At 43.8% G+C, this 11,280-nt stretch overlaps 1 protein-coding gene across 1 annotated transcript in view; it reads right to left on the bottom strand.

The window, feature by feature from the left end:
• Window positions 1-10,380, bottom strand: part of IRAG2 (inositol 1,4,5-triphosphate receptor associated 2) — a 45,329-nt gene extending 34,949 nt beyond the window's left edge. The window contains exons 1-2 of the mRNA XM_045288484.1: window positions 10,296-10,380; window positions 9,381-9,461 (exon numbers count right to left, since the gene is read on the bottom strand). Coding sequence (XP_045144419.1) covers window positions 9,381-9,404 — 24 coding nt within the window. The 5' untranslated portion in view covers window positions 9,405-9,461; window positions 10,296-10,380. The remainder of the gene's footprint in view (window positions 1-9,380; window positions 9,462-10,295) is intronic.
• Window positions 10,381-11,280: the final 900 nt, after the last annotated feature.

Here is an 11,280-nt window from a genome sequence, read left to right as displayed (position 1 = left end):
GCCTGCATCAGAAACCAGGGAAGCAAGAATAGTGACGTAAGAAGAAAAGTGAAGACCACCTGGAGCCGTTACAAACACCCAATGATGCAGAATGAAGCCCCAGAGCCAGCACGTCCTCTCCAAACCAGGCAGCAAAAGGCCCTGGGTCCAGCCCACCCCATCCAAACCCCTTTCCAAACCTTTCAGGAAACCCTCCGCGAGCCCCAGTCCTCACCCTCCCAGATTTCCCTGAACCTTTCCTACGATCCACTGATGGAAGGTGGGGGATGGCCATAGCACTCTGACGGCGGAAACACGGACCCTCTCTCTCTGCAAGTGGGAGCCGATGTATCCCGGCAGCTCAACCTCACAGGCCAGCAGTGGCCACCCTGCCTAAGGGAGACAGCCGTGCAGCCACCCAACCCTGAAGAGTCAGAAACTCATACACCATGGAGCGACCACGATTATCTCAGCAAGCCTCCTTCCAATTGATTACTGTGGAAGAAGTACACTTTGTATTCTTCTTTACCATGTATCCTATATGGCAAACTCAACTTCTCTGTTTATCTTCACAGCGTCCCGAAAATTACGTACCCTTCACACTCAGCTTTAAGAGACCAAATCCTAACCCAGCTCTCCCACCTCTTGTTGGGGCCCCAAGCCTCAATTCCCAGGCTGCCTGGGTATTAACAACAGCTGATCTTACTCAAAAGACCATCATGAGTGGCAAGCTGGTCCAAACCAACCTGGCCACTCATCAAGCCATACCTAATTCTGCTCCTAATTCCCCTCAGAATTTCACTCCTACTGAGCACCGTTGCACAACTTTTCATACAACTGGGCATTCGGGCTGCCCAGGGCCTTGCCCAGACTATTGCCATCAAAGCCTTGGGCAAGAGGTTCTTTTGCAGACTCCCAGCCTTGTTCCGTCCAGGCCAACCCTCCACCTTCCCAATCCCAGGATCACTGCCTTGCCCCTTGCGAGCTGGAAATGGCTCTCGAAGACGTTGCTCCCTCGTCCTATAGATAAAGAAAGTAGTCTGGATGTAAGGCTTAATTGAGTCCTCTAAGAACCAAAGTTCCTCCCCGTGTGCCCCAGAATTGACCCTAGAAAGTTCTGCCCAAAAGAATGCGCCTTGACGCAAAACCCAGCAAACCAAGGACAGTGACGTAAGAAAAGACAAGACCACAAATGAACACCTGGAGCCATTCTGAGACCCTGATGATGCAGAATGACCGCAAGCACACACACACAAATGGCCTGTGATGGATATAAGGACATTGACCTTGTACTTGGGACTGATGCATCCCAGAGCTTCAGACTGGACTGAGGCACTATTCAGCCTCCCTCGTCTGCACCCAGACACTGAATGCATCTTACTGTTTCCTAACACTTACTGACCTCACTTCGAGTCACCTCCTCGAGCCTTGCAGACATCACATTCAGAGTTTAGCTAGGGCACTTAGTTGGCCTAGGTGACAATCCCCAGGATTCCAGGTTGCTTTTTTTGCATGGCTCCTCTAGCAAAAAATGCTATAAATTTTATGGCCAGAACCCTTTCCACTAATAATTACTCATGCTACCAATGTAATATTTTTCCATTAATTTTATTGAGAAGGGCGCTTACCAATCTTATAACAATTCATCATTCAATTGTATTAAGCACACTTGTACATATGTTGCCTTCAACATGTAATTTTTTTTTAGCTGCTGGATCTATTTTGGCTAAATAGATGTTTACCAAAGATATTATCAGGACATTAGGGGAAGTATTTTCATTCTATGTATCTTAAATAAAAGGAATCTAAGTAGATTTATTTCATTCTGACTGAAAAAGAACACCTCGACTTGGGATTAGTTTCAATATTCTGAGAAGAGACATGATGCCAAATTTAAGTTGAAAAGATTTCAATAGCTGGAACTTCAACGAAACTAAAATTTCCTCAGAGGACTTTCCCGCTCAATTTTAATTAAAAGTCCACCACACCCTCCTCCTCACATCGAGAGAGCACACCTACCACTTTGAGGTTCACTTACAGTACAGTTATCAGTCAATTTCCACCTACCCCAATTGTGCAATTCACAATGCTTACCCTCCAAGGTTATTACAGCCGCACCCATGCATCACTCGAGAGGACAGGCCAGACAATCTTGTGGGATATTTAAACATTGATCCTGTTCTTTGTCTCATCAATCACTTCCTTCTTGTGATAGTATGTCTTGCCAAAAACGTGTAGTGACCTGAAGTAATCCTCAAAGGGACAGTAAGACACTTACTACTTGGCACCTATGTCTATTTGAAGTAAGGGGGAAAAAACCATAGAAATTAGTCTCCAGGCTTCTTGATCCATTATTACAAGGTATTCACTGCTGATCTCACGGATTGTGGGTGATATTAGCAGCTATGATTGTCAGAGTATTTACAGGAACCAGGTACTTCACCTACATTACAGCACAGAGTACTTGGCAGGATGTTAAAGGACTGAATGTTTCCTCCTAAAATGTGTAAGGAGCCCTGTGGGGGTCATGAGTTATGGAGTGAGCTGCTATGGATTGCAAGGTCATGGATTCAAACCCACGAGATGAAGTGGTCTGCTCTGACCAAGATTTACAGCTTGGAAATCCCGAGGAGCAGTTGTTTTATCCCACGTATTCTCTATGAGCCAAAATCTCCACTCAGTGGCAGTATTGGAAATGCTAACTCCTCTATCTGTCCTTACAGGCCCAGGTGGGGCTGAGTCTTCTTTGTGATGGTAATAGGTAAAGTATAATAGGGTAAGGTGTGCCTTAAAAGAGCACACTAAGCAACCAAGCAGGTGGCACCAACCCAGAATCAAACGCACCACCATCAAGTGGATCCCAACGCACAGCGACCTTAGTGTGCTGTGTCCCACATAGCGCCAACTGATGACAACCTGCAGCCACCACTAGTATAAGCGACACGCCGCCTTGATCCTGCTCTTCCATGAACGACCTGTGGGATCCAACTGAGAACAGCAACTGGGAAGATTAATAGGAACATTAGGGGTCTGGAAAGAGAGGGGAGGAACAATTCAAAGATGAAAGTGGTTGTACCACTGAAAGCATACAATCAGTCTCACTGCGGCGTACACACAGAGACCATTGAACGAGGACATGTTTCTTTCGGTGCATGTTTGCAACAATGGCAGCAATATACATTAATAAAGTCTGCTCATCAGCAACTGGGGAATCGGGCACAGAGATTAGGTTTCCCACTCACTACGACTTATATGGTTGGTTTCTATGGTGTGGTGAGGCAGAACTTAGCTGTCACAAACACGTATATGTGTAATGTGCTTGTGTGTGCTGGAATCATGCAGGTGGAGTTACCTGTCCAAATTTACTCAGCAAATCAAGTAAAGAGCTGTCTTCAAACCCAGTGCCTACACCTATGTGGCGAAAGATCCTAAGATATTGGTGGGTGAAATCTCCAAGTAAATGCAAGCGTAGGCAGAAGAGGATAATGAGCCCTTGTTTAAAAATCATGCTGATTCAATGATTATCCATCTACAGTGAAACTATACCATTTCTACACCATTGCTCACTAAATTTATCCTTCTATTATTTTGACACAAATCTCAGATATTATTTCACCCATAAATATCTCAGTATGAATCACTTAGACATAAAGATAGAAATAATTATTTATTTTTCTTTCCTCTTTATACAACTCCAAACCCAAACCAAGTCACTGTCACCGAATCAGTTCCAACTCGCTGGAGCAACACAGGTTTTTAGGATTGTAAGTTTTTATGGGATCAGACAGCCTTGTCTTTCTCCCTTGGAGGAGCTGGTGGTTTTGAACTGCTGGCCTTGCAGTTAGCAGCCCAATGCCGACCCCAGGGTGACACCAGGGCCCTTTTCCCTTACATCAGGATACCCCAAATAAATGAAGTCCTTAGAACAGTCAAATGGCTCTGTCCTCTGCAAGAATGTTTCAAATTGGGTACCAAACTATTTCACAACAAGCTGCAGAAAATGAAGGAGACCGAGCTCAGTCACAAGAGTTCCTGGGACACTCACTTTATTGCAGTGCTTGTTCGACCAAAGACTCACTATGAGCACTGGTGTTGGCATTTACCTCATGTAAGACAGCCTAAATGAAATGTCACCATACAGCTTCCTGTGGATGAGGATGAGCCCTGGTGGTGGAGGTGCTTGCATAATGGGCTACAAAACTAACCACGAGGCAGCAGTCCGAACCCCCAGCTGCTCCTCTGAAAACAATGAGACTTTCTTTGCTCCCCTCGAGATGGACAGTGTTGGAAACTCCAGTGAGCAGTTCCACGCAGCCTCGGGCCTCACGAGGAGTCAGAATTGGCTTGAAGCGGGTGGAATGGAATACGGATGAGGTGACACAAATGGTAAAGCACTCACTGATGAACCCAAAAGGTTGGTGGCCCGATGGCAACGGAAACAGCCATATGATCAGAGGGGAGGCATAAAAAGTAACTCTCCATTAAAAGTAAGATCACCACCCAAAGAAAGGAGCCCCAGAGTGGGAGGGCAAACTTCAACAAGCCCATTGAGTGTGTACCCCAAATGGTTTCAGTAGATCTTTAGGGAGGACACAATAAGTAAATATTCACAGAACAAATATAATCGGGGGAGTTACTAGGTGCAAAAATCTGTGCTAGGTGCTAAATGCACATTCGTTAACAGCAATATGGGGCAGTGTTTACAGTAATGAATTCCAGAAAACAAAGGAACTTCAAGGCAACCAGGTTACAAGTGACAACTAAGAGAGAGCAACCAACCAGGTCTGAAAGAAAGGCATGTGGGCGCTGATTCCCCCCCTCCCCCTATCCTTAATGGGCTCGTTGGAAACTGAGGAGACGTAGTCCAACATTCACAACTCTTTCGGACTCCCGCAGACGCAGAACCAGAGGGAAAGGTGAGCTCTTTATTGTTGGGCCATAAGATTTCCACCACAAGAAGGAATGGAGGTTCTAGATGGTTAGCAATGTATGCCACAACACAAAAGGTTTTATAGAACAAACAGGTGGTTTTTGAAATGGGTCTTAACAGAAAGAATTTTGAGAACTGAAGATGCGTGCAATATTCTAGGCCAAAAAAACAGGATCACTACATCGGTGTGATATATTTGAACAATACATGCATCTGCTGTGACTGATGGATGGAAAGAACCACTAGGCAGCCATGGGGAATCAGAGTGAAAAGGCAGGGCACAACTAGATGGCAGGTGGAGTGGGATCCCAGGCCACGATGTTTGTTCTAAAGGCTTCTAAGATTGGGAAATCCACAAAAATCCTACATTGGAAAGCTAAGGAGTCAAGAAAATGCTATCTATCACGCTCGTTGTGATGGGCGTGGCAGTCTGTTTCAGAAAAGATTTCCAACTTTGGAAGCCCTGTGGGGCAATTCTCCTCCGCTTTCTGGGGCAGCTATACATTTGAATCAACTCAAGGCCAAGGGATTTGGTGTTCGGTTTTGTGAAGGAAAACATGCCAAGAATAGCTCTACTGATTCACATGGGATTGCCTGAGTAGGAACCAAGTCGATGGTGATGGGTTTGGGCTTTGGTTATCTTATTGTCATTTTCTTCTTAAATTTAGAACAGTGGTTCTCAACCTTCCTCATGCCATGACCCTTTAATACAGTTTCCTCATGTTGTGGTGACCCCCCAACCATAAAATTATTTTCGTTGCTACTTCATAACACTCATTTTGCTTCTATTATGAATCGGGCAATCCCTGTGAACGGGTCGTTTGACCCCCAAAACGGTTGCGACCCACAGGTTGAGAAACACTGATTGAGAAGCATTTTCTAAGGAGAGCTTAATGTTTAAGAACTAGATGTGATGGGTGCAAAGGGGTGAGAGAAGGGGATTTGATTAAGAGATAGAAGGGAAGGGATGGGATAGTAGACAGAGATAATAAGCTGCAAAGGTTCTACAAAGAGCAGAAATCTGGAGTAGGAATGGTGAGGCATAGCCAATCAGTCACAGAGTGGAGCCAATAGACTAGTTCTGGGGTCAGTAGACCGTTTGAAACCTTCAATGAAACCATGTCATTCCCTAGGACTCTGGACAAAAGTTTCTATTGTGAAACTTGTTTTCTCATATTTTTAAATGGGTGTCAAAACCATAGACAAAACAACTCAAACCACACGAGCTAATGCAGGTGGATTAGGAAGGTGCACTGGACACATAAGGCAGCACACTTCTTGGCCAAATAAGATATTTTCAAAGTAACAATGAAGGATTATTTTGATGGGACTGTCTAAATTCGTGTGTTAAGAAGAGTTGTGGAAAGGCCCTAATCTCTGTTGCTAGACAAATGTGAAGTTGAATCCCAGTTGGGCTACTTGCTACCTGAGTGATCTTGGACCAAGTATTTAACCTCCCTGAACTTCATTAGCCTCATCTGCCCATCATTCAGTTGCCTACTTTTTCAAAACTTGGGGCAAATTAATAAGCGAGCATGTAGAAATGCTGTCCGACATAGGATCTGGATTGCAGTTGATGTTTTTGTTTTACCTCCATCTGGGTGACATCAGTGCCAGATAAAGAAGAAATGACGCACCATCAATACCCTGAAACGTTCACCTTCCTTTACTACAACTGGCAAAATCATAGCGATAGATTTGTTGTGGGTTGTTTTTTGCTCAGTCTTCAATAAGATGGGTGCCAAGGAACGGAAAACTATCAGATACATACACGTAAAAGGAAGAATGATAATGCCTCTTACGACTCAGTATAAAGGAAACTAACCGAATTTTAAAATGGGGCAATGCATTGGAATCAATGTGTCTTCAAAGAAGGCCAATAAACACATGAAAAGACTCGTCATTAATAATAAAGAAAATGAAAAATGAGATGCCACTTCATACTCCAGCCAAACCAAACTCACTGCCATTAAGTCAATGCTAACGCATAACCCCCCTCTAAGGCCGGGTAGAATTGTCCCTGTGAGTTTCTGAGACTGTAACTGTTTATAGAGGAGAAGCCTCATCTTTTCCCAACAGTAGCAGCTGATGGTTTTGAACTGCTGACCTTGCAGTTAACTGCCCACTTTGTTACCACGACGTCATCAGAATTCCTCCGTCATACTCACTAGGAAAGCTATATTCAAAGAGAAGTGTTGGCAAGGACATGGGGAAATGGAAACTGTTAGATGTTGTTTGGAATATGAAATTATGTCGTCACTTTGAACATAAGTCGGCAGTTTCTCAAAAAGGTAAAGAGAGTTAGCATATAGCACAGCGATTCTACTCAGAAGCCTATACCCCCAAGAACAAAAAACCTTTGGATATGGTTTCAGGAAAGAGACCAGCCCCCAGAAAATGACCTTTTGCTTGGTTGTGTTGGAGGGCCAGTTAAAAAGGGTAAGAACTTCAGTCGCATAATATGCGATACGGTTCTCAACTTTCCTAATGCTGGACCCTTTCATACAGTTCCTCATGTTGTGGTGACCCCCCAACCATAACATTATTTTGCTTGCTACTTCATCACTGTAATTTTTCTTCTGTTATGAATTGGGCGACCCCCCCACCCAAAGGGGTCGCGACCCACAGGTTGAGAACCACTCTATGGCATAGATTGACCCAGTGACTAAACAATGTGCTCAACTATAACAACAGCTATGAGGATGACACAGGACTAGTAGGGTTTTGTTGTGTGGTCCACAGCGTCTCTATGAGTTAGGGCAGCTAATACCACCAAGAACAAAGTTTACACCAAATCTGACACACAAATGTTCATAACAGCATTGCTTGTAATAACCTCAAGTCAAAACCAGCTCAAATATTTGTCAACCAATTAATGAATACATACAATAGAATGGGATAGTATTTGGCTGTAAACATAAACAGAATCCCAATAAATGTACTCATGGAACTATGTGCATTTAAAATGGGAACGGGCAAATGAAACAATAAAAAAATACTGAAAAATAAATGAAGGCATGTTCATTGCAGCCTGACTCTTAATAGACCAAAAGTAGAAGCATCTTACATGCCCTTCAAGAGGTAAATGGCGTGGTGGTTAGATTTTATGTGAACTTGTACCTGGATGAGCGTGCGGGGGTGGATTTCAACCTATCAGTCAGGTCACAGAGAGAATGCCTCCCTGGGAGTGTTACTTTTTCATAGAATAGGCACTGGGAACCCTTCTCTCTGTTGCCCATCATCTTCAAGCTTGCTTGGGTTCTGTGTCTGCCTCGCCATGCTTGCACTGACTTTGGATTCGTGTGAGTCCGCATCGCGGCCTGTGACCGCCCTCTTTCCAGCGTCACACTGCTGTTTCACAGGCCCGCAGGGATCTGAGTGTCAAGAGGGCTGCCAGCTAGCCTTGGACCCATGGACTGGAGTTGCCTTCTTGATGCACAACTATTTCTTGATCTAAAGTTCTTTCTTATACACATATGCGTGTCCCTGGTTTTCTCTAGACAACCCAGCCAAACACAATGGGCAAACAAAATGTAGCACTGCACACAATGGAGTAGCACCCAGCTCTAAAGAGAAACGAAGTCTTGATATAGCACATGGATGAACTTTGACAACATTATACTAATTGAAATATCTTAGTCGTAAGATGCCATTGATCAATAGCAATAGAAAGTAGATTGATGGTGACTGGGGCAAGGGGTGTTAGGGGAAAATGGAGTGACTGGTAATGGGTATAGGCGTTCTTTCTGGCATGATGACAATGGATTGTGGCGAGAGCTGCACAGCTCTGTAAATGTCCTGAAACCCATTGAGTCATGCTGTTGGGTTGGGCGAATGGCTTACTGTGTACAGTCATCTCAACAAAGCTGTTGAAGAAGGAAGAAAGGGAAGAATGGTAGTTTGGCAGATCCCAAACCAGAACTGTCTGTCCTTTTCGAGATGCTGAGGCAACAGGGCTATAGGAAGAACTAACTGCAAGATGCTCTGACCGTAGTTCAATGGCCTGAGGACTTTCCATCAGTGACCTTCCCAGCCACTCAGTGCTACTCTCCTCTTTGGTCAAGAGGCATACATGCATCGGACTATGACACAGGATCCTTCCTCGACCTTGCCCTACTTTGAGATCTCTTACAAGGGGGAACGCCTTCCAGACTGTTTACCCTCGACTTCAGTTCTTTGAGACGCCATGAGATGGGAGACCTCTTAAAGTAGACTGACAATATGGTCACCCAACTTTATGAAAATCTTTATTTTGTTATATATGTGTGTGTATCCCGGAGTTTAAACTAGCGACAGGGTAGAAAATCCTCAAAATGATTCCGTTTGAATTTACTGTCCCCAAAAGCTGTTGCTTTTTGTGTGTCTGCCATAAATTTGTAAAGGGGTATTTAATACTTTTAAAAAGTGTCCCAAGAAGAAGCACCAGAATTCAGAGTACAAAACTGAAACTGAAATCTAGTGCAATACTGACTTCCATACGTGGGTCCTCACTCATCTTGACACAAGCAGACAGATCTGTCCCTGGATGGAGGCCACCTGCAAGCCTGGGCACCTGGCAACAGAGGGCGGAGTTATGGCTGTTAGATAGCAAAATAATAAATATACACCAAACACAGAGAACTTGTTTGTTTTTAAAGCAGATATCAAATTATAACACTGACCCACACCCCCCTTCTCAGTTTTGTGAGATTTTGAGTTAAGCTCACAACTTAAGACACAGTGAAAGATCTCTCCCCAACTATGCAGCAGGGAGAGCTAGATTAGGAACCACAGAGAGCCAAGTCAAAAATGAAAATGAAACATTTGCAATTCAAAGTCTTGCTCCTCACCCTCGGTACAGAAAGGAAAATTACTGCAGGTGGACAGTGCCGCAGACTCAGTTGACCTTTCTGCTCGGCGTCATTGCTTACAAAGGCAGGGGAGCACACCTGAATATCAGGAGTAGGTACAGCGGCGGGGGTGGTGTGTGTGTGTGTGTATGTGTGTGTGTGTGTGCAGGGATAAGTTCCTAAAGACTGTCAATATTCTGAAAATATAGAAAACTGGTTCAAAATCTAGATGACAAAAAATTTTTTTAAATACCTAAGTTACTTAGAAATATGTAGTATATTTCTAAAAGTGGAAGACATTGTAGGTAATTTGTCTTATAACCTGTAGATGTATACTGGAAACTTTAAAGCATTATACAAGGAACTTCCTTCAAGAAAACAATCGATCGTTTTGTAGTTCTAAAATTGGTGTTTTCCAGAAAGTTAAAGAATTTCCACTAATAAAGAAACTGTGTTATAATCTTGGGATACTGAAATCTAACTGCTTAAGAGGTTGGACGATGGGCACAGGCCACCCATGAAGGGCAGGGGGCGCAACTCTGGCTCTTTCAGCTTACTCTTGTCCTCTTGTCACATCCCAAGGAGCACACTGTATTTCTCCGTAGTTTGGGCTTTCACAGGAAGCATGGATTTGGTTGGCTACATGTGTCAATCCTAGTGCTGGAATTCTTGTAAAGCTATCCAGATGTAAAGCATCTGCAAAATAGGGAAGAATGAGAATAGAGATTAATTTCTGGTTTAGACTATCTTAGAATATCGATTCTTCTCCTCTTGAGAGGGTGGCCATTCTTGAAAAAGCAGAGGTGGCTCCAGTGATCCACACTGTAGCAGAAACACGTGACCCCTAGCTATCGCCCTGGGGAGGGGTGATGGGTAGTTTGGGCCTTTAAACTCAAAAAGGATGATCTGACAGCTAAAATCACACCTAATTCACCAAAAAAGCTGAAAGCATGTATCTAGCTATATCGGGTGGTAATACCATATATTAAATAAACAAAAATGGACCAGAAATACTCATGCCCCAATAACCAGAGGGGTGAGCAAGCCAAATGTAGTCACAGCCACCTGCTTTGGGTGGGAGATTTTATTAAAGCACAACCACACGCATCAATTTCCCTAACTGTCCCTGGCTGCTTGGTGTTACAACAGAGTTGAGCAGTGACCCAAAAGATCATACAGCCCCAATGCCTAAAATATTGACTACCTAGCTCTTTACATAAGAACTTTATCATCTCCTAGAAAAGAAAAGGGTTGGGCCTCATGTTTAGAACCCATCAAAGTTCTTTTGGGGAAGACATCTCGCTATGTCCGAGGAGTCTGGTAAGCAGGAGAGTTTAATGCAGAGAACCTTGGCCTTGGAGTCTATCAGTCATTCATATCCTGATTTTGTCCCATAAGGAGTTATGTGATCTTGAATAAACAACTAAACCACTCTGAGCATCAATTTCACTACAAATAAAGCAGCACATGGCCTTGGGCAACTTATTAAACCCATGTTCCTTCATCTCCTCATCTTTCAAATAGGAATTACATTAGCATCCT

This window comes from Echinops telfairi, unplaced genomic scaffold, assembly GCF_000313985.2.
Source record: "Echinops telfairi isolate 266 unplaced genomic scaffold, ASM31398v2 ScPeMD7_21;HRSCAF=78, whole genome shotgun sequence".
Classification (NCBI taxonomy): domain Eukaryota; kingdom Metazoa; phylum Chordata; class Mammalia; order Afrosoricida; family Tenrecidae; genus Echinops; species Echinops telfairi.
The sequence above is the reverse complement of the archived record's forward strand: the minus strand, read 5'-3'. Positions and strand labels throughout refer to the sequence as shown.